Raw genomic sequence first — 23,579 nt, 5'->3', positions numbered from 1 at the left:
AAGGATCTGTTACCATGGAGTGTTTTTCAGTAGAGTAATTTTGCATTGGATAAGCAGTGCAGGTGTTTATTTATTAGATTGTTGTTGTTGTGGTCTTCAGTCCTGAGACTGGTTTGATGCAGCTCTCCATGCTACTCTATCCTGTGCAAGCTTCTTCATCTCCCAGTACCTACTGCAACCTACATCCTTCTGAATCTGCTTAGTGTATTCATCTCTTGGTCTCCCTCTACGATTTTTACCCTCCATGCTGACTCCAATGCTAAATTTGTGATCCCTTGATGCCTCAAAACATGTCCTCCCAACCAATCCCTTCTTCTAGTCAAGTTGTGCCACAAACTTCTCTTCTCCCCAATTCTATTCAATACCTCCTCATTAGTTACGTGGTCTACCCACCTTATCTTCAGCATTCTTCTGTAGCACCACATTTCGAAAGCTTCTATTCTCTTCTTGTCCAAACTAGTTATCGTCCATGTTTCACTTCCACACATGGCTACACTCCATACAAATACTTTCAGAAACGACTTCCTGACACTTAAATCTATACTCGATGTTAACAAATTTCTCTTCTTCTGAAACGCTTTCCTTGCCATTGCCAGTCTACATTTTATATCCTCTCTACTTCGACCATCATCAGTTATTTTACTCCCTAAATAGCAAAACTCCTTTACTACTTTAAGTGTCTCATTTCCTAATCTAATTCCCTCAGCATCACCCGATTTAATTTGACTACATTCCATTATCCTCGTTTTCCTTTTGTTGATGTTCATCTTATATCCTCCTTTCAAGACACTGTCCATTCCGTTCAACTGCTCTTCCAAGTCCTTTGCTGTCTCTGACAGAATTACAATGTCATCGGTGAACCTCAAAGTTTTTATTTCTTCTCTGTGGATTTTAATACCTACTCCGAATTTTTCTTTTGTTTCCTTCACTGCCTGCTCAATATACAGATTGAATAACATCGGGGAGAGGCTACAACCCTGTCTCACTCCCTTCCCAACCACTGCTTCCCTTTCGTGCCCCTCAACTCTTATAACTGCCATTTGGTTTCTATACAAATTGTAAATAGCCTTTCGCTCCTTACATTTTACCCCTGCCACCTTCAGAATTTGAAATAGAGTATTCCAGTCAACATTGTCAAAAGCTTTCTCTAAGTCTACAAATGCTAGAAACGTAGGTTTGCCTTTTCTTAATCTTTCTTCTAAGATAAGTCGTAAGGTTAGTATTGCCTCACGTGTTCCAACATTTCTACGGAATCCAAACTGATCTTCCCCGAGGTCCGCTTCTACCAGTTTTTCCATTCGTCTGTAAAGAATTTGCGTTAGTATTTTGCAGCTGTGACTTATTAAACTGATAGTTTGGTAATTTTCACATCTGTCAACACCTGCTTTCTTTGGGATTGGAATTATTATATTCTTCTTGAAGTCTGAGGGTATTTCGCCTGTCTCATACACCTTGCTCACCAGATGGTAGAGTTTTGTCATGACTGGCTCTCCCAAGACCATCAGTAGTTATAACGGAATGTTGTCAACTCCCGGGGCCTTGTTTTGACTCAGGTCTTTCAGTGCTCTGTCAAACTCTTCACGCAGTATCTTATCTCCCATATTGTTTTCATCTACATCCTCTTCCATTTCCATAATATTGTCCTCAAGTACATCGCCCTTGTATAAACCCTCTATATACTCCTTCCACCTTTCTGCCTTCCCTTCTTTGCTTAGAACTGGGTTGCCATCTGAGCTCTTGATATTCATACAAGTGGTTCTCTTCTCTCCAAAGGTCTCTTTAAATTTCCTGTAGGCAGTGTCTATCTTACCCCTAGTGAGACAAGCCTCTACATCCTTACATTTGTCCTCTAGCCATCCCTGCTTAGCCATTTTGCACTTCCTGTCAATCTCATTTTTGAGACGTTTGTATTCCTTTTTGCCTGCTTCATTTACTGCATTTTTATATTTTCTCCTTTCATCAATTAAATTCAATATTTCTTCTGTTACCCAAGGATTTCTATTAGCCCTCGCCTTTTTACCTACTTGATCGTCTGCTGGCTTCACTGCTTCATCTCTCAGAGCTACCCAATCTTCTTCTACTGTATTTCTTTCCCCCATTCCTGTCAATTGTTCCCTTATGCTCTCCCTGAAACTCTGTACAACCTCTGGTTCTTTCAGTTTATCCAGGTCCCATCTCCTTAGATTCCCACCTTTTTGCAGTTTCTTCAGTTTCAATCTGCAGTTCATAACCAATAGATTGTGGTCAGAATCCACATCTGCCCTGGAAATATCTTACAATTTAAAACCTGGTTCCTAAATCTCTGTCTTACCATTATATAATCTATCTGATACCTTTTAGTATCTCCAGGATTCTTCCAGGTATACAACCTTCTTTTATGATTCTTGAACCAAGTGTTATCTATGATTAAGTTATGCTCTGTGCAAAATTCTACAAGGCGGCTTCCTCTTTCATTTCTTCCCCCCAATCCATATTCACCTACTATGTTTCCTTCTCTCCCTTTTCCTACTGACGAATTCCAGTCACCCATGACTATTAAACTTTCGTCTCCCTTCACTACCTGAATAATTTCTTTTATCTCATCATACATTTCATCTATTTCTTCATCATCTGCAGAGCTAGTTGGCATATAAACTTGTACTACTGTAGTAGGCATGGGCTTTGTGTCTATCTTGGCCACAATAATGCGTTCACTATGCTGTTTGTAGTAGCTAACCCACACTCCTATTTTTTTATTCATTATTAAACCTACTCCTGCATTACCCCAATTAATTTTGTATTTATAACCCTGTAATCACCTGACCAAAAGTCTTGTTCCTCCTGCCACCGAACTTCACTAATTCCCACTATATCTAACTTTAACCTATCCATTTCCCTTTTTAAATTTTCTAACCTACCTGCCCGATTAAGGGATCTGACATTCCACGCTCTGATCCGTAGAACGCCAGTTTTCTTTCTCCTGATAACGACGTCCTCTTGAGTAGTCCCCGCCCGGAGATCCGAATGGGGGACTATTTTACCTCCGGAATATTTTACCCAAGAGGACGCCATCATCATTTAATCATACAGTAAAGCTGCATGTCCTCGGGAAAAATTACTGCTGTAGTTTCCCCATGCTTTCAGCCGTTCGCAGTACCAGCACAGCAAGGCCGTTTTGGTTAATGTTACAAGGCCAGATCAGTCAATCATCCACACTATTGCCCCTGCAACTACTGAAAAGGCTGCTGCCCCTCTTCAGGAAACACATGTTTGTCTGGCCTCTCAACAGATACCCTTCCGTTGTGGTTGCACCTACGGTACGGCCATCTGTATCGCTGAGGCACGCAAGCCTCCCCACCAACGGCAAGGTCCATGGTCCATGGGGGGGGGGGGGGGGGATTATTAGATAATGAAACAATAATGAAATAATAAAGTAATGAATAATGTTAGGGTCTTAATGGTTAGGGAGCCTGCCTCTCCAGTAGGAATACTTTTCGAGTATGCACTCCCCTAGCTAACAAGGTAAGAAATGAAAGTAAAATAATGGAGCTGACAGTCAAGACTGAGTAATGAAAAAGATAACTGCATACAAACAAATGTGGTGTAACTGTACTGATGATCTAAATTTTAAACTAGATGATCTTGGGTACTGTGTATATTGTGCAATTCATGACACTGCAGCTGGGAATGAGAGCTTAACAGAAAGAGCAATATTTTAGTGAAGTACAAGTAATATAATGCTGGACCATTGGAGCTATAGGTTACCTGAAAAATTCTGTTTGTATTCTGAGGAATTATGAGCTTGAGGTGATAATACTGGAGCAAGGAAGGGTAATTTTGCTGATTAACTGATAACTGTGGTGCTACACTGATGTGAATATTCTGACAGGTAAACTATTTGGTAACATTTTGTGAGGATTTAATTTTCTGGTTCAATGAGAGTAGTACTCAGAGTGGAGGAATAGGGCAATGATTTGGTACAACATCCATCCCTTTAATTTTGAGTTGAATAGTAATTAAGCTAGATAATGGTGACTACTCTTTTTTCATAACATAATGATTAGTAAATTTATCCATCTTAAGTTTTTGCTTCAGCAAATGAGAAGGAAACAAAAATCTTTCAAGTTTAACCAGCTTCGGCAGAGTTATGGCTTAGTTTAATGTTTAGTAGTGTAATGTGAACTTAATTTTAAAATTTTACTAGTCGACACCTTTTGTACTAAAGTCAATTTTAGTGCTAATTATTGTAATGTTATGAGAACTATGTAATTACTTACTTATGATGTAATGTATATCATTTGCCATTAGCGTTAAACATTTTTTTCTTATATTTAAGTTACAAGTAAAAGCAAGTGTACTAAAGTAGGGTATTTTGTCAGATTTTTTCATGTACTGTGGAGGAGGACAGCCACCTCCAAGGGAACTAATAGTGGTGCATGTCCTTACTGACTACCACTTGGACCTGTTGAAGGTGTGGACAACTTGGTGAGAAAATGTGTAAAAGCTCGTTGAAAAATTGAATGTGCTTGTGAAAAATACTAAACGTTGAGCAAGTGAAATTTCTGTCTATTGCAATCCACGAGGACTTATTATTTGAAGCAAGACAGGACTTGTATCAAATGATATGTATCTTTAAATGTAATCTTCGCTTACCCAAAAAGGACAGCACTTATGATTAAGATGTCTAATTATCTGTTAAAAGTATAACATGTGGATTTTTTGTGACATTCTCCAATACATTGTATGTAAATATTTTGTATGGGGATTTTTGTATGGCCACTTCACATGAGTATAAATTTGAAAAAAAAAAACATACATACTGTGTAGTTTTTATAAGATTACTTACGTAATTTTTGTGTGTGTGGATTTTAAACCCAATTTCTGGGGTCACTTGTGATCACTAATTGCCCAGTTAGTTATTTGCAATATCTATCTGGTCAATCCAATGAGGGAGTGATGCGATGAAGCAAGCCAGGATAATTTTACTCCCCCTCTTGTTTTGCCATCTGCCTCCTTAAATTCATTTTTTTCACTTTTCACCAATTACCACTAACATACGTGGATATAATCTGCGTTTACATAAAAGAGAAAGGTTGGGCCTCATTTTTAAAGAATATAACTCCAGATCTAATTTTGTGCTTAGTTTTATATATGTAATTGGTTTTCTAATTTACTTCAATTATGCCTAGTTACTATCTTTTGTTACAGGGTGAAATCAGTAATTGTTTTGGAATGTAAATTCTATTGTTAACATATAAACAAATATAAATTCTGTAATAATTATAAACATTTGGGAGATGAAACAATAGCATTCTTTAAGTATTTATTTGGCTCTATTCAAAAACATGTTAGCAAAGCCCAATTTTTGGTCATGAGACAGTCAGTCTACGGTCGAGTTTCAGATGAGGAACCTGTGTTGGTTAGAATGACAACAATGCATCAACTTAACAGTGTAATAAGTGTTATACAATTAGGTTGTGTGTTAAAACAGTGACTGTGTCTGCTCCATATGTACCTTTCCATTCTTCAGAAACTGTGTACTTTGTGGTTAGGCTTTTACTGCTTGTAGATGTTCAACAGTAAACTATTGTAGCAGTATGTGGGTTTTTGGCTACTAACTATTAATGAGGATTATGGGAAGTTAGAACAACAGTGCACTGGCCATATATAACTGTGTATTATTGGGGGGTTGTAAAAAGTGAAAGTAAAAGACTGTGAAATGCAACTGTGCATCTGTCGGCTACATCATTTACAGTAGACAGTACTGCATATTCACCCCCTATTTTTTTTTTTTCAGCCAGTACCTCGACACCGAGGACAGCAAACGAAAAAACAAAGTAGGCAAACCGCCACAATTTGTCTGCCCATAATGAAAGCTGAAGCTTCCATTCAACAGAAAAACAAATTTTATAAACAACAATTATAAAATATTTAAGACTACATAAAGGTTATTGCTTTTGAACAGCCTTTTTTTAAAAATGCTTTTCAGGAGAGCATTTACTACAGAAGCAATGTCTTTTCGTTATTTCTTAGGGAGTGACTCCATATATTTTCATTAATTCATGGCAATCAACACTGTACATTCAGCTTTATGATTGCAATGTTTCTAACACCATTTTCCTATCATGATGCATTGTTTTGGACTAACAATTGGCCTTCAGAGAGAATGTCAGGACATCATTTCACATGAGTGAACAGCTGGCACAAGTAGACTACGCTGTAAACCAGTGTCTGCCTTGTGGCTTCATGATATATCACCAGGATATTATGACAGTTCACTCATGGCCTGGTGGAAACTGAAGATGACACAAGATATGGCATACACAGCCAAGACATCAGTCCGATAATTTTGCCAAGTACCTGTAATTTACTTTGATGTAGTCCACCTTATGGCAACAGAGCTTCACTCGTACCTGAGATTCTGCTTTGAAGCCTACACTTTACTGCACAAGTCACTTTAATACATTAACTGAAAACCATTCAGAGGTTTTAATTGTAGACTTGTATCACTTTTCCTTTCTACAAACTTCACTTTACACGAGTCCCATTTATCTCTCACTGAATGTTATGATGATAGTCCTAGTTAAGTTTGTCTTCCATATATACTTTCACACTGCTCTTTAAATTCTCATTTTAAAGACACATTATTATCAACTCCACACTGAATATTGGAAAATCTTAACCAAAAATCCATATTCCACAAAAATGCAATTAGGTTCAACAGCATCTACGGAAGAGTTTACTACTTTATCTTCTCAAAAGCTGTCTTTCAGTCACAGAAATTAAGATAAGATTCAACATTATACATATTCTACTACAAATACAAAAGGCATGACCAAACTACAATGGGAATATGTCATTGAGACAGACATTAAAATAGACGGTGTGGTGTAACTTAACATTTACCTACTTATTACTTATAACATGTATATGTAAACATATAGATGTCTCCAAATAGGAGGTGACATAGTATTTGCACTATGTTGTGTCAAAATGTTATTTCAAATTCGCACTAGCGGTATTGTTTGTACCTCTCCTACTTCAATACTTTTTAAATATGTGCAGATAAATGTTCACCATTGCAACAGTAATTTTACCTTTTGAACAGTGAGGAAGTATGTAGCAACCTTTGGTCATTTTTCCACCAGCCATTCTTATAACTATATTTACGTAATTAATCTTGTTCTCCTGCATGGTAATTTCAGTAATCCATATTTCTTTGACGTTCTTATATGGATATGTGTGAATATTTTACTAATGTACTGTCTTTACGGACAACCAACGCGGAGTATTCTACTTAGTATTTATGTTGTGAATGGCTCACAAATGTAGTTTCTGCAAGTATTTTATTGTCTATTACTTGTTCTATATTAAATTCATGTAAAATGCAAATGGTTGTAAACTGAGTGATGGAAAGTGAAGTGCTAGGTTTGCTTTATATTGTTAAATATTTTTACATTATGAAACCTCCTGGCAGATGAAAACTGTGTGTCAGACTGAGACTTGAACTCGGTACCTTGCCTTTCGTGGGCAAGAGCTCTACCAACTGAGCTACCCAGGCACGACTCACGCCCCATCCTCATAGCTTTACTTCTGCCAGTACCTTGTCTCCTAAGTTCCAAACTTCACAGAAGCTCTCCTACGAACCTTGCAGAACTAGTGTTCCTGGAAGAAAGGATATTGTGGAGACTTGTGGCTAAGCCAGGAAGTTTCATATCAGTGCACACTCTGCTGCAGAGTGAAAATTTCATTCTAGATTTTTACATTAGCAGGTGAAAACATATGCTGTCAATTGATATATAACTTGATACTTCAGTCATTCTCCTGTAACTCACTGTGTGTATCAGAACACTTTGGCATACATTTTCAGCTCTTATGTCACAGTTATCATTACTTTTACACCCACAGTAATGAGTATTCATATATGCCTTGCTACTCCACAGATCATTTGTCTTCATACACACTCATACATTCATACATAAGTATACCTCATATCAGTGGGGGTCCTTCCAAATGCAACATAAGACCTCATTTTTAATAGAATTTTGAAGCTAAATTAGATTATATAATTAACTGTTGTGTCATTAGGTAGGACCAGTTTAAGTAATTTCACCTTTTGAGCTCTTTAATGTAATTTTCAGCAGCTTTTCGAATAGAGCCAAATAAATACTTAAAGAATGCAATTGTTTCGTCTCCCAAATGTTTATAATTATTACAGAATTTATATTTGTTTATACGTCAACAACAGAATTTACATTACAAAACAATTACTGATTTCACCCTATAACAAAAGATAGTAACTAGGCACAATCAAAGTAAAGTAGAAAACCAATTACATACATAAAACTAAACAATAAATTAGATCTGATGTTATATTCCTTAAAAATGAGGCCCAGCCTTTCTCCTTTATGTAAATGCAGATTATATCTATGTATGTTAGTGGTAATTGGAAAAAAAAAGAAAAAAAAAGCATTCTACATCTTTATTATTCACGTCAACATATTTGCAGCCCTCTCCCACATTTATAGTGCGTAACACAGCAGTGAATAGCATAAATACTTCAGTGCATGAGAAACAGCATGCTCTAGTTGAGTTCCTAGCCACACAAGAGTTCATCCACACATGGAGCACACTCTCATTCAGCATGACAATGCCAGACCACTCACAAGTGAGGTGACATCTGCAACAATCCGCCACCTTGGGTTCACTGTGATCGATCATTGCCCACAAAGTCCCATCTTGGCCCCACCTGATTTTCATCTCTTTCCAAAAGTTAAAGAACACCTTTGAATACTTCATTCTGATAGTGAAGATGCAGTGCAAACGGAGGTGAGGTTCTGGCTTTGTCAACAAATTCAAGCATTGTACAGAGATAGTGTCAACAAACTGCTCTCTCGTTGGGAGTCATTGTTTGAGTGACTTTTGAGAAATAAATATATAACCATAAAGAGTAAGGATGTAGAATGTTAATAACAGTTTTCATGTTAAAAGTTGGAGGCCTTACTGGCAGAGTGAAAATCTCATTCTGGAATGTGAAAATTGATTTTTTATGAATACAGATTATATCTGTAATATGAATATTAATTCTGGATTGAATAATATGTCACGCATAAAATATGATGGTCATTTGAAAAGATCTGCACACTGTAAACTAGAGCTGAAGAAAACAATTTGTTTAACAAAATTCCTTTGTAGGCCTTCAATATAATCTCCATTCTTCTTTATGACAGCTTCCCAGTGTTTTGACAACTTTTGTATTCTGGATAGGGCACCTTCACTGCTGAGCTGTATCATTATTTGGGTCACATTACTGGAAGCTTCATCAATTGTCTAAAAACATTTTCCATGGAGTTGTTTCTTCAATCTGGGAAACAATTCAAAGTGTGGTGGGCTCATATCAGGACTGTACAGTGGGTGGGGAAGTAGTTTCCATTCATAATGTCGAGCATTTCTCTACATGATAGAGCAATAAGCGGTCTCACATTATCATACAAAATGAGGACACCAGGTGCAGGCATGTCAGGCTTTCTCTGCCAAACTTTTGGACACATAACTTTACAGAAACAACTTGTAGCATACACCTGTTACAAATGTCCCCTGCGTCACTCTATCTGTAGCTATGACTCCATTCATGGCATATGCAAAGATTGTCATCAGTTTCATTTTTGATAGTTTTCGGCAGAATTTTTTTAGGTATGGAGAGTCCAAGCTTTTCCGCTGTAATGACTGAGACTTCAGTTCTGGCTCAAAATATCCTATCCAGATTTCATCAAGCACAACAGTCCTTTCCAGAAACTGTTCTCCTTCTGTTCAATAAGATTAAAGAAATTTTTCTGAGATTCTTTTGCAACTTGCTTTCTGCTCTTTACTCAGATCATGCAGAACCCATCTGGAAGCAACTTTTCTCATCTTCAACTTTTCAGTTATGGTTCTGTAAACTGAAGTGACAGACATTTTGGCCTCATGTACAATTTCTTCAGATGTTTTCTGTGGATCCTCTCTCAAAATGTCATTAACAATAACCTGACAGGTGTAGTCTGTTGCAGTTTGATGGCCTTCCACTTCTTGTATTGTTCTCAGTGCTTACTCGATCTACACAGAAACAAGCAGACTACGTGATACTGTGCTACGATCTACACTATTACCTCACACCTCTCTCAAAGCATTGTAAATTGCAGTTGGGCTCTTTCCATATAGGGATTCGATTTTCAGGTAGGAATGCTGGTCACTACTTATGATCTGACAGGACTCAGTTTCAGCTTCCATTTTAAAACTCAATCATGACACAGCCATATGAACCAGCAGACACAAATATGACCATCACGCCTGAAGTCCCACTCACAACTGACATGAATTTCAACTTTGTAACGACACCGTAATGGTCAGACAAGTGCAGTGTGCAGAACTTTTGACATAACCGTTGTTGATATGTAATATTACCCAAATCTTACTACATAAGTTGCAGACAGTTGACATTTTACTGTAGGCATCCTTTGCAGAATAACTAAAAGAAATGTGGGCCATTAGTAATGGACCTATACCAATTAACTATTAACATAAGAACAAAAAATTATACAAACATATCTTGTGAATTTTTATTAAATGTTTTACTGAAATTATTTCATGTAAATTCAAGTTATGTTCAGCTGTATACTACTGTAATTAGGATAAAGGAAACTGAACAGAAATATGTCAAAGAACATAGTAATGTAAAATTTGATGTATAACCTCACCTTGAATATTATCGATAGGTTTGCATCTCTGTTGCACGGATGTACTGATCACTTGGAGGACACACAAAGTTAGTGCACATGCCAGAAAGCAGTTTTGAAGAAGGCCATTAAAAAGAGTGAGATGCAGTCAGTGTAGTCTGTGGAGTCAGAACTTTGAGGAATTAATAGTTCTACTGTAGTAAATTCAATATGAAAACAGCCATACTAAGTCAGTAAAAGATTGACCAGTGCTAAATGTGAATTTTATTTTGTGTATGAAGTTCATTTTTCATAACTACCATTTGAGTGCCATTGTGTGAAGTACTTTGGTGTGTGCTCAAGTAAAACTGTATCTAATCTATCATCTGACACAAGAATGATATTAAAGTAGATGTACTGTGAGGTTAGTGTTAGCGCAATGAGTTGTTCACGTGATATTCATTGGACTGTTGCCTGAAAACATGTGCCCCATCAATGCTCTTGGAAGAGAAGTAGATGTACTGTGAGGTCATTGCTAGCACAACGAGTTGTTCTAGTGATATTCATTGGACTGTTGCCTGGAAACACGTGTCCTGTCAATGCTCTTGGAAGAGAGCTATGGCGGTAACGTGGCTCTGTTGTTGTTCCCATGTAGTGATTTGCGAAGATGGGGGGGGGGGAAATCGAGATTTGAGCAGTGATTAAGTACATCATAAAGAAAGGTACAAAAGCAAAGGACATTCATGCCGATTTCCAGAATACACTGAGGGACTCTGCTCCTTCATATTCAACTGATGCCAAGTGGACAAATGATTTTAAATTTGGTTGGGAGAGATTATATTATGATCCGTGCAGTGGTAGGCCAAGATTTGTCACTTCTCCAGAAATCAATGCGAAAGTGCACAAAATGGTCATGGAGAATTGCCGATTGAAAGTGCATGAAATTGCACATGCTTGCCAAATGTCATCTGAAAGGGTATATCACATTTTAATTGAAGAATTAGAAATGAAAAAGTTATCTGAAAGACGGGTGCCACGACAAGACAATGCGCATCCGCACACATGTGCCGTCACCATGGCAAAATTACACGAACTAAGGTATAAATTGTTACCACACCCGCCTTATTCACTTGATATGGCACCGTCAGACTTCCATCTCTTCCCAAAACTAAAAATAAATTGTCTACATCACATGCAGTGTGCAGAGTATACACTGAAGTGATAAAAGCCATGAGATATCTCCTAAAATCATTCAGATCTCCTTTTGCCCGGCATAGTTCAGCAGCTCAACATGGCACAGACTCAACAAGATGTTGGAAGTTCCCTGCAGAAACACTGAGCCACGCTGCCTCTATAGCCATCCATAAATGTGAAAATTTGGCCGGTGCAGGATGTTATGGATGTTATCCATGAACTGACCTTTCGACCTGTTCGATGCGATTCATATCAGGCAGTCTGGGTGGCCAAACCATTTACACAAATTGTCCAGAATTTTCTTCAAACCAATTGTGAGAAATTTTGGCCCAGTAACACAACATCTTTATATGGGAACATGAAGTCCATGAACGGTTGCAAATTGTCTCCAAGTACCCAAATATAACCATTTCCAATCAATGACCAATTCATTGGACCAGAGGTCCCAGTTTATTTCACGTAAACACAGCACACACCATTATGGAGCCACAATCAGCTTGCACAGTGCCTCGTTGACAACTTGGGTCCATGGCTTCACAGAGCCAGTGCTACACTTCAACCACAGCCCATTAAAGACAAAGTTTGCTGCACTGCCCTAATGAATACATTCGTCATGTGTCCTACATTGATTTCTGTGGTTATTTCATGCAGTGTTCATTGTGTCTTTGCACTGTCGACTTAACACAAACACCACTGCTCTCAGTCTTTAAGTGAAGGCCATCAGCCACTGTATTGTCAGTGGTGAGAGGTAATGCCTGAAATTTGGTATTCTCGGCACACTCTTCACGCTGTGAATCACAGAATATTGAATTTCTTAATGACTTCCATAATGGAATGTCCCATGTGTCTAGCTCCAACTACCACTCTACGCACAAAGTCTATTAATTCCAGTCGTACAGCCATAATCACATCGGAAACATTTTCACGTGAATCACCTCAGTACAAATGACAGATCCACCATTCCATTGCCCTTGTGTACGCAATACTATCACCATATTTATACACTCCTGGAAATGGAAAAAAGAACACATTGACACCGGTGTGTCAGACCCACCATACTTGCTCCGGACACTGCGAGAGGGCTGTACAAGCAATGATCACACGCACGGCACAGCGGACACACCAGGAACCGCGGTGTTGGCCGTCGAATGGCGCTAGCTGCGCAGCATTTGTGCACCGCCGCCGTCAGTGTCAGCCAGTTTGCCGTGGCATACGGAGCTCCATCGCAGTCTTTAACACTGGTAGCATGCCGCGACAGCGTGGACGTGAACCGTATGTGCAGTTGACGGACTTTGAGCGAGGGCGTATGCGGGAGGCCGGGTGGACGTACCGCCGAATTGCTCAACACGTGGGGCGTGAGGTCTCCACAGTACATCGATGTTGTCGCCAGTGGTCGGCGGAAGGTGCACGTGCCCGTCGACCTGGGACCGGACCGCAGCGACGCACGGATGCACGCCAAGACCGTAGGATCCTACGCAGTGCCGTAGGGGACCGCACCGCCACTTCCCAGCAAATTAGGGACACTGTTGCTCCTGGGGTATCGGCGAGGACCATTCGCAACCGTCTCCATGAATCTGGGCTACGGTCCCGCACACCATTAGGCCGTCTTCCGCTCACGCCCCAACATCGTGCAGCCCGCCTCCAGTGGTGTCGCGACAGGCGTGAATGGAGGGACGAATGGAGACGTGTCGTCTTCAGCGATGAGAGTCGCTTCTGCCTTGGTGCCAATGATGGTCGTATGCGTGTTTGGCGCCGTGCAGGTGAGCGCCACAATCAGGACTGCATACGACTGAGGCACACAGGGCCAACACCCGGCATCATGGTGTGGGGAGCGATCTCCTACACTGGCCGTACACCACTGGTGATCGTCGAGGGGACACTGAATAGTGCACGGTACATCCAAACCGTCATCGAACCCATCGTTCTACCATTCCTAGACCGGCAAGGGAACTTGCTGTTCCAACAGGACAATGCACGTCCGCAAGTATCCCGTGCCACCCAACGTGCTCTAGAAGGTGTAAGTCAACTACCCTGGCCAGCAAGATCTCCGGATCTGTCCCCCATTGAGCATGTTTGGGACTGGATGAAGCGTCGTCTCACGCGGTCTGCACGTCCAGCACGAACGCTGGTCCAACTGAGGCGCCAGGTGGAAATGGCATGGCAAGCCGTTCCACAGGACTACATCCAGCATCTCTACGATCGTCTCCTTGGGAAAATAGCAGCCTGCATTGCTGCCAAAGGTGGATATACACTGTACTAGTGCCGACATTGTGCATGCTCTGTTGCCTGTGTCTATGTGCCTGTGGTTCTGTCAGTGTGATCATGTGATGTATCTGACCCCAGGAATGTGTCAATAAAGTTTCCCCTTCCTGGTACAATGAATTCACGGTGTTCTTATTTCAATTTCCAGGAGTGTATGTATGTATCGCTATCCCATGACTTTTGTCACCTCATTGTAAATGCATGTAATGGTACTTCAAGAGGATAACATGTATACAAGTACTTGATATCTGTTACATGGAGCCATATTTAAGAGCAACCACAAATCAAAATCATAATTTATTGACCATGTACACTAAAGGCCAACATTGAATTCTTGCATAGTTATATTTTTGTAATAGGGTGCAGATAATTAAGGTTTTTCTAATTTGAACAATACAAAACAAATATGTTTAGTGTTTGCTGCTGAATGAAATCTTCTCTTTTGACCCTTCCATTTTACGTAAATTTGTTTGTACACTGTGGTCGTCCCATACTGTAGTGCCTGGACACGTTTCCTGTCTGCTGGAATCATTGCCATAATATTGAGATCACACTTTGTGGCACACAGAGGGCCCATACTACGACCTGCTGTGTTTGACGAGCCTCCAGTCGCCCTAGTATTCTACCCCCCATAACGTCATCAATATGTGTTCTTTGAGCCATTTTCAACACACAGTCACCATTAGCATGTCTGCAAACGTCTGCACACTTACTCGCTGCACCGTACTCTGACACACCTCTGCATATGTGGACTGCTGCCAGCACCACTGTGCGATGACCGCAGGAGTGTTGTTTCACCATGTATCAGCATTATCCTTAAGCATGAGTGTAGTGTTAATAGTCTATTAGATTCATGCAGACAGAAAACTTTAAAAGCTGCACAGTATTTTAACTGACACAGTATTATCTTTAACACTGTATATTGATGCAAATGAGCATGGTGGTCAATGGGAGTTGGTGATGTGAACTGTTACCGCTAATTTGAGATTGTGAGATCATGTGTGTTTGTGTTTACAGAAAATATATAAGGCTGAGAGATGAACTGTGAAAGACTAGGTTTAAGTAACAATAGATATAGACAAAAGGAAATTAGATTCTGTTTGGGTTTGTGTGGCAATTTATATTGGAGATATTCCGGGGGTACCAGACGGCTATTCGTGACATCAGAGTAGGTGGGGCTCAGAGTCTGCAGAGCAGTGTGGCATGCCATGGAGCTCCATCCATGGGAAAGTTCTGTGATTGTGGGACTTGGTAATGAGGGAGACACATAGATAGTACAGAATTCCGTTTGCTCAGAGGCATCATGAGAGTCTGTTCTTGTTAGTGGTTGTAGGAAGTTATCGGTGATCATAAGTTAAACCAATTTTTAACTGGAATAATAAACCATTGTCTGCAAACCTACTAGTGTCTGTTACTGTGCAATAGTAGTCATTTCACAAGAGAAGTCTGGTGGAGTCCTAAACAAGTAAGAAGATCATAGCAGAAAGGAGAGAGCCCTCGCAACTGACAATAACAACTCATGTTTTAAGATACTATAAGAGCTTTCCAAGTTAGAGTTTATGCTTTTATCCAAAGGATCTGCATTACTTTTCAAAATTTAAGTTAACTACTACTTCTAGGCCAGTACAGTTTTCAAGTCAAAGACTTTCACAATATCATTAAACTTCCAGGTGGATGGTTTAATGGTAAGTAATGGTTAGCTGGGCGTATTGCACTACCACAAATTGTACTAAAGAAGAAGGAAATCAGATATAAAGAGTTGGTGTTCATCAACAGCCAATCTCTTATGTGTCATTATGTCTTCAGTTACTAATTGCCTATGTGTTGTAACTGCGACCGGGAAGGTTGCGGGGTAGCAATGACGGAAAGCGCGGCGGGACCCTTGGAGAGGCCCGCGAACAACAACACAACGGGAGAGGACGGACAGGACCAACAAAGGACAGAACGAATACAACAAGATCGAACAACGGAGTCACAAGGAAACAAACACATCCACTCGTACACAGAACAAGGAAGCAAGCTGTCTAACGCGAGACGAGGTGTCAACCGACGTAAGCGAGATTAGACTGGCTGGCTGAGCGAGAGGCAGGCGCTTAAGTACGCTATCGGGCGTGCTGCTATTGGCCACTGGAACCACGTGTTCCACTGTGGCGCTCTCACACTGAAAGTGGGCCAGGAGGCGCACGCCGCCACAGCTAACGGCGCGATGGTGCAGAGACCTCTATGGGTCTTCAACGTCCATGACGTCTGGCATGGATTCAAATCCGCGGCGCACAGTACCAGACTACGTATTACCTAAGTCATGGTTTTAGGCACATGGGATCATTTCAGGAGTTCACTGGTTAGTTATTGTGTACAGCAAACAGTTCTTATGTATTTAATTTTTTCATAACCAAAAGCAATTAACTGCCTTACTTTATTTTATCAAAGTAGTTTCTTCAAAAAAGTATTTATTTAAATTAATGAGAGTGATTAATTAACTCATTCATTCAAATGCATAATACTACCTAGCTGATTGAGATTTAAAGAAAATTTAATTCAGTGTCAAAGTGACTAGGAGGAAGTGAGTAAGGACTTTTACACTCAGTTTCTCGGTGGCAAGACTTATTACAACTAATGTAAGTCTGATCAGACTTTTTGCCTTGTCAATTGGGAAAACTAATTCACAAGTTGGGTCATGGTATTTTCACTCTAGATTTCGGTGATATGGAAGTGAATGGTAAGAGCCATTAGAGTGTTCTCAGCATTCATCTTTGATGGTGCACACTGTTTATCCAAAATATGTCTTACCACATTGCCAAGGACTCTGATATACCCCACCCCTCCTAAAACAAAGGTCATCTTTGGTGCTTCCCAGTAACACTCATGTTTTATTGGGTGGGTGAAAGACAAGCCCTATTCAGTGATTTTTCAGTATGCACCCAATTTTTCCTGACGTTAAGCCAGTGAACAGTATAAAGGCAGAGATTGCCACTTTTTCCACAACTTAGTCAATCTCCACAGGTTCTGCTGTAGTGGTAGGGTGCAGAATGCACCTAATCTGCCATTCTGAGTAACCATTTTTCCAGAACACAGTTCCATTCACTGTGACCCAGGATGTCGTCCACTCTTGATCTCCAGGAATAATAGACTTCCCTCTGTCTCAGTCTCCACAGTGAATCTGATGTTGGGATGTATGAAGTTTAAATGTGCAAGGAACTCATTGAGTTTTGTCTCTTCTATGAGGCCAGATCATAAAAGTGTCATGAACATAATGGAAATCCAAGTGGATTTCCATTTGGATAGCTTCAGGACTTCTTCATCAAAGTGCTCCACATACAGATTTGTAACCACAGGTGAGACTGTGGTGCCCATTACAATTTCCTCCATCTATTCATAGTATTGTATAATAAGTAGAAAATATATGGAGGCAATGATGATGTGCCTGAAAAAGTCAGTGGTCTTTGAGTCACACTTCTGACCAACGACTTCTAGCAACTCTCATAGAGACATCCTGGTGAATAGCAAAATGACATCAAACCCCACTAGGATGTCAAAGTCCTTCAGCTTAAAGTTGTAAATATTTCACAAAATCCACAGATTTGCAGACATGAAGCAAGCTTTTACCCACAAAGGGATTTATTATGCTTTTTAGATATTTTGCTAGCAAATATGTACAAGCCCTAATGATGCTGACTATGGCGCATAACTGCGCCTCCTCTTTGTGGACCTTATGAAGCTCCATAATGCCTTGGTGGTAAAGGTCCTCATTATAACAAATTCTTGATAACTCTCTCTGGTAAATCCAAGTCCTTGAGAAATGGCCTAGTCTTGTTTTCCACATTCTTGGAGAAGTCCGTATCGATCTGTCAGTAGGAGTCATAGCTAACAGACCCTCCATTTTCTCAGTGTAGCCCTTGTGCCTGAGGACACCAGGAGTTCAGTTTGTCAGCACACCTGACAATGTCGACATGCCTAATCACTGAAATATTGTGCCCGTTGGACAATAAGAACAGGCAGTCCACCCTTGGACTGTTTGATCAACATTAACTATGAGGGTGTGCTGAAAAGTGGTGCCCCCAAATATTTTATTCTGTTCTCAATATCAGTTGAGGTGTTACACATCACGCATATTACTTTGTCAAGTTTCTCACACTGCTGACCCAAGTTGCAATCCTTTGCTGGTAGAGGGCTCTGAGTTGTGGTGCATAACATAGCGGTGTGTAATGTAAAAACATTTGTGTGTGAGAAACAGCATGCTGTAATCGAGATTCTAACCACAGGAGAGTTCATCCACACAGAGGATCATCCACTTCAGCATGACAATGCCTGACCAAACATGAGTGCTGTGACATATCCAATAATCTGATGCCTTGGGTTCACTGTCATCGATCATCCTTCATACAGCCCTGACTTGGCACCACCTGATTTTCATGTGTTTCCAAAAGTTAGAGAACACCTTTGAGGACTTCACTTTGATAGCAATGAAGCGGTGCAAGAAGAGGTGAAGTTGTGGCTCCATTGGTAAAGTCCAATATTCTACTGTGATGGTATCAACAAACTGGTTTCTCACTGGAAGAAACATGTTCATCATCTGGGTGACTATGTTGAGAAATGAAGATGTGGCATGTTAATAAAGCATGTTTTATTTAAAAAGCTTTACAAGTCCTCAAGTAAAAAATTTTGAGGCATTACATTTCAGCATGCCCTTGTACTATTATCATTACATCATTATACAGATGATTATAATTAAAGTTAAACTTTCAAAACACTGTAGATATAACACTACTGCTCAGAACAATATCAAATTGCAATAGAATATTATTGGAGAAGGGGGAAAACATACGGCAGAAGAAAAAAAAAGTGTGGAAATTGATCAATAGATGGTGCTGTGTGTGTCAGAATATGTAAATGAAACATCTGTCATGTGCACAACCCAATGAAGTTGGTATAAACACACTGGGTACACGGCTTTTCCTCCTTTCGCGTCTGCAATGTTCGCCATGACTGTCTCAATACTGGATCGCACACTGCTTGTAAAGCTGTATTACAAGAGTGATGACTGTACACACGTCACTCTGCAGAAGTTACGAACACTGAAGCATTTGAAAAAAGGTGTATTACAAGAATGATGACCGTTGTACTGTTTGTTACCTATCTCGTTTCTTGATAACTGAATGATGTGGAATCTAACGCGGTATATTGTGGTAAGACCACATTCGCACCACGTGTTTGTAATTGATAATAATACGAGTAGTTCCAGCACAATTTCAGCAAGGCATATTTATTAGTAGCTGCTGAAAGATTACACACTGCAGATCTCGTTTGTCTAGAAGGTATCAGCATTCGACTTCCTTTGTCTTGAAGGTATCAGCATTCGACTTCCTTTAACATTTTCAGCCAGGATGTACGAATTCTGTCGTTTTCTTCGCAATCTCGGTGGTAGTTTATTTCGGTAACATTCTCAATAATCCCGGACGATGCCACCATATTGTACTGGTCACTTAAACACGTCCATCTCCCTCCAATACCGACAAAGAAGTGGCGGGCAAGCCAACATGTGCCCGGAAGTTGCAGACATTCCTGCATTCCAGATTCTTTGGTCTTCTGACCTTAATACTCTCCAAAGACACTTATAAATAAATATATATAAATATACAACATTTAACATCTCAAACAAATCCATTATTTATCATAAAAGAAAATATTCATAAATAAATAAATTAAACACATTGTATGGCAACATAATGAAGTTACCTTAACTCTCTACTGTGGGCATCGTACTTTTCGCATGAGATAAACTTTATCTCTGACAGTTAATTACATTACACTGTACACACGTCACTCTGCAGAAGTTATGGACACTGAAGCATTTGAAAAAAGGCTTTGGTCCAATGACTGCCGTGGGTCTGGAGAAAATGATCCGGAAATTGGAAAAGACGGGTTCTTTTGGTATGCAAGCTGGTAGAGGGAGGAAACGAATTGGTTCGATGTCAGTGGAAGCAGGGGCCACAGAAATGCAGGAGGAGACGAGTGGTGGTGTGCAAATGTGTAGTGCACGGACAATTGCCCGAACATTGGACATACCCGTGGGCACGGTGTGTAAAATCCTACAAAACATCCTTCTTTGCAACCCATTCAAAATTAACCATGTGTATGAGTCGCTTCCTGTTGACCTGCCAGCAATTTTCTTTAGAATTTCTTTATTGCACGGAAGTGGACACTGACTGGCTGTGGAAGATTTTGTGGATGGACGAAGCCCACTTCCATCAGACATAATATGTCAATACACAAAACTGTCAAATATGTATAATGAAAAATCCACACAAATCAACCAGTACCACTTCATCCTGAAAAGATCACTGTGTGGTGCGGATTTACAGCATCATTTATCATAGGGCCATATTTTTTCGAAGAGACAAGCGCTTCCGGTCCTATTACCTGTACCGTCACTGGTAATTGCTATGAGTGTTTTTCACGCAACTACATCATTCCAGCATTCCAATAGTGTGGATGTGTGGATGGGATAATTTTTATGGAAGATGGCACACCTCCACACATTGCAAAATCAGTTAAGCAGCTGTTGGAGCACCATTTTGGAAATGCTACATTTATGAACTGCCATTTCCCTACAGCCTGGCCATCCCAATCACCTGATCTTAATCCGTGTGACTTCTTGCTGTGGGGCTATCTGAAAGATGTTCCAACTGCAAACTTAGCTGCATTGCGCTACTCATTCTGAACGTGACCCCGGAAACACTTCGATCAGCTGTGGAACATGCCGTTTCTCAATTTCAACTTGTTGCAGAAAACAATGGACAGCATATCGAACATGTTTTGTGCCAGTCACATGGAAATAGATAATCCGATTTGATTTTGATTGATGCTTTTTAAGCGGTGTTTGGCCTCAGGACAATTAAAAACCGATGTGAGTGATGCTTTTTATGCAGTTCATGGCCTCAGGACAGTTAAAAACCAATTTTTCCCATCCAATGTGATATGCATTGCCGTGGTGGATGGGGTTATGTAACTAACAGTATCACACCTGTAACACATTCACACTGAGAAGTACAATTTGTTTAACGCCAAACATACACCTTAGGCATTGCTGTATGATTCACTTGTCGTTTTTAGTCGACCACTACTAAATTATGATTCTTACAGTGCCATCTATTGCTACATTTTGTAACTATTTATTTTTCTTCTGCCATATATTTCTCCCCTTCTCCGATAATATTCCATTACAATTTGACATCATTTTGACCAGTGGTGTTATTTCTACAGCAGTTTGAAAGTTTAACTTTAATTATAATCACTCTGTATTATCTGACATTGTTTCTTTTCCTTAGTAAATGTACTGAAATGACTTTCATTTACATCTTCGGCAGCAGTAAAGTGAACTGGAGTACTAAACACTTATTCTCAAGGCTTTCACTCAGATGTAAGTATTAAACAATATTACTCACCAAGAATCTTGCGCTGCTTGTTCCTTCATCAATTGCTCCAACTAAAGGACCTAATCTTCCCGTTCTACCCATACTGCCTGAAACAAAAATTGAGACTTTCATTAATGTTTATAGCCCTGCAATGCTATCTGGAAAAGAGTAATTTCAAAAACTGCAGCCTCATAAAAGTTTTAATTGGTAATTTTATTTTAGAGCAGAGCGCAAGTTATCAAGTTATTCCTTCAGTTGCAAAAAATGTGCACTATCATGCTTCTTTATTACTCTAACTTCTGAGGTTGCAGTCAATGAGGATACTAACGATTTTTTTTTAAGTTTGCCTAAAAGTCCTCTTCATGTGGTTGAGTACAAATCTCATATGCTCATTGGCTGGACTCCAACCTAACTGTGAACTAGACAGACTGTGGACCACCTTTTATGTCTGTGATTGTTTCCCAGCGCTGACAATGGTATTCAATTAAGAGTCTGCTCTCTAAGTGCTCTCTTTATTGGAACAATGTCCACCCAATACAAAAACTTATTGAAACAAATTTGCAATAGAACTTTACTGTCAGTATAGCCACTGTTATAAAAGGTAGTGCACAGCTTATCCCATTCAAAGCCGGTTGGCACCAACACAGCAAGTACCCGAAAGCTGCGCTTGACACACGTGAGGAAGAGAGCTAAGCAAGCAGTCAAAATCTCACGAGAAAATAATAACACCAGCTTTACTGCAAATGCAGAAATCTAAAGATATGCAAAAATTGGTATGCCAGTAAGAAAGGAATTGTAGAGAAGAGATTACACATCAAACAGAACTGAATAATAGCCATGCTCCACACTTAAACTACCTGGATAGTAAGATAAACGATAAACTGAAATAGACTGAAAATGCCACCCCTTTCACCCACTGACCTAATGCTGATAACTTTTACAGGCATAAAAATTTGTTATTGTGTTATCTGTGTTTCCTTAGAGACTGTAATCTAGAGAGTAAGTAACAAAATGTACTGAAGGGGCTCCTTAGAGAGATTTTTTAATGTTTACTATAATATACTAGTATATGGACTCACTAAGTTTGTTTGGTGCTGCCAACAGAATTTCTTTCTTTTTTTTTTCGATCAACTCTGATAGCCAGAGCACAACAAGGAAATCTGTTTTTTATAAAGATTTTAGTGTTTCCTCAAAAGGAGAGTCTAGAGCTGTTACACACTGAAAATTCTTCCCTTCTCAATGTATGAGGAAAAACCAACAACATGCATATATTTAGGAAGTGAAACCTTCTACATAATTACTGTATTTTTATGTTGTAAATTAATATCTCAAGCTAATTACTAGTTTTGAAAGAAATTCACCACTGCTTTAATGAAAGAAAAGACATAAACATAATATAAAATAAATGTGGCTGTATCTGTTAATATGCCACAATTCTATTCACAACAAAACCAGCAATACCTGTACACACATGTATACATGAAATGACAGGTGCTAAATTTCTAACATCATTACTTTCGTAGTTCAATGCGACTGCAAGTCAAGCTTATTAACCTGTTATTTCATTATAATGAAAAGTACTGCAGTGTTTTTTATACTTTTATATTCATGTTATTTACTTTTTCTTGGGTTTTTTTGCTTGATAAGAGCTATAAAATTAAGCTTTGTGGTAGGTGAGAGCATTACTCAGAAAATATATATTTTCAACAAACATAGGAGATACTGAGACAGATATAGACATTCTTGAAATTTGTGTCAACAGATGCATGAGAATGTAGCAAGACTAGGCGTGTACTTTTGTCAAAATGGCATGGTCAGACATATATCTGTTGTCAAAGTGCTAGCACACAAGGGGCTAGTGAAACATGCTCTCTACCTTGTTGCTTCCCTTTTAAATATTCCCACATGTGTTTTACAAAACTTGTCATTTTTAAGTTTCCCTGAAAAGACTAAAAATATAACAGAAGTAACTCATGAAAATCAAGAATGTCTCACTTGTGTCTCAGCTGAGAGCAAATGTAAACATGTACTTTTATCA

The 23,579-nt window shown here is 39.5% G+C and overlaps 1 protein-coding gene across 6 annotated transcripts in view; it reads right to left on the bottom strand.

Moving 5' to 3' along the window:
* LOC124612441 (glycerol kinase-like) overlaps positions 1–23,579 on the bottom strand; it is a 177,131-nt gene that overhangs the window by 107,293 nt on the left and 46,259 nt on the right. For 4 of the 6 annotated variants that reach the window (XM_047140657.1, XM_047140655.1, XM_047140656.1 and 1 more), the window contains exon 2: positions 21,572–21,648. In XM_047140657.1, coding sequence (XP_046996613.1) covers positions 21,572–21,643 — 72 coding nt within the window. In that variant the 5' untranslated portion in view covers positions 21,644–21,648. Of the gene's footprint in view, positions 1–21,571; positions 21,649–23,417; positions 23,566–23,579 lie in introns of those variants that run through there. The other 2 variants (XM_047140658.1, XM_047140654.1) reach the window with 2 other exon arrangements.

This window comes from Schistocerca americana, chromosome 4 (genome assembly GCF_021461395.2).
Source record: "Schistocerca americana isolate TAMUIC-IGC-003095 chromosome 4, iqSchAmer2.1, whole genome shotgun sequence".
NCBI lineage: Eukaryota > Metazoa > Arthropoda > Insecta > Orthoptera > Acrididae > Schistocerca > Schistocerca americana.
This window is presented reverse-complemented; position numbering and strand designations above follow the sequence as displayed.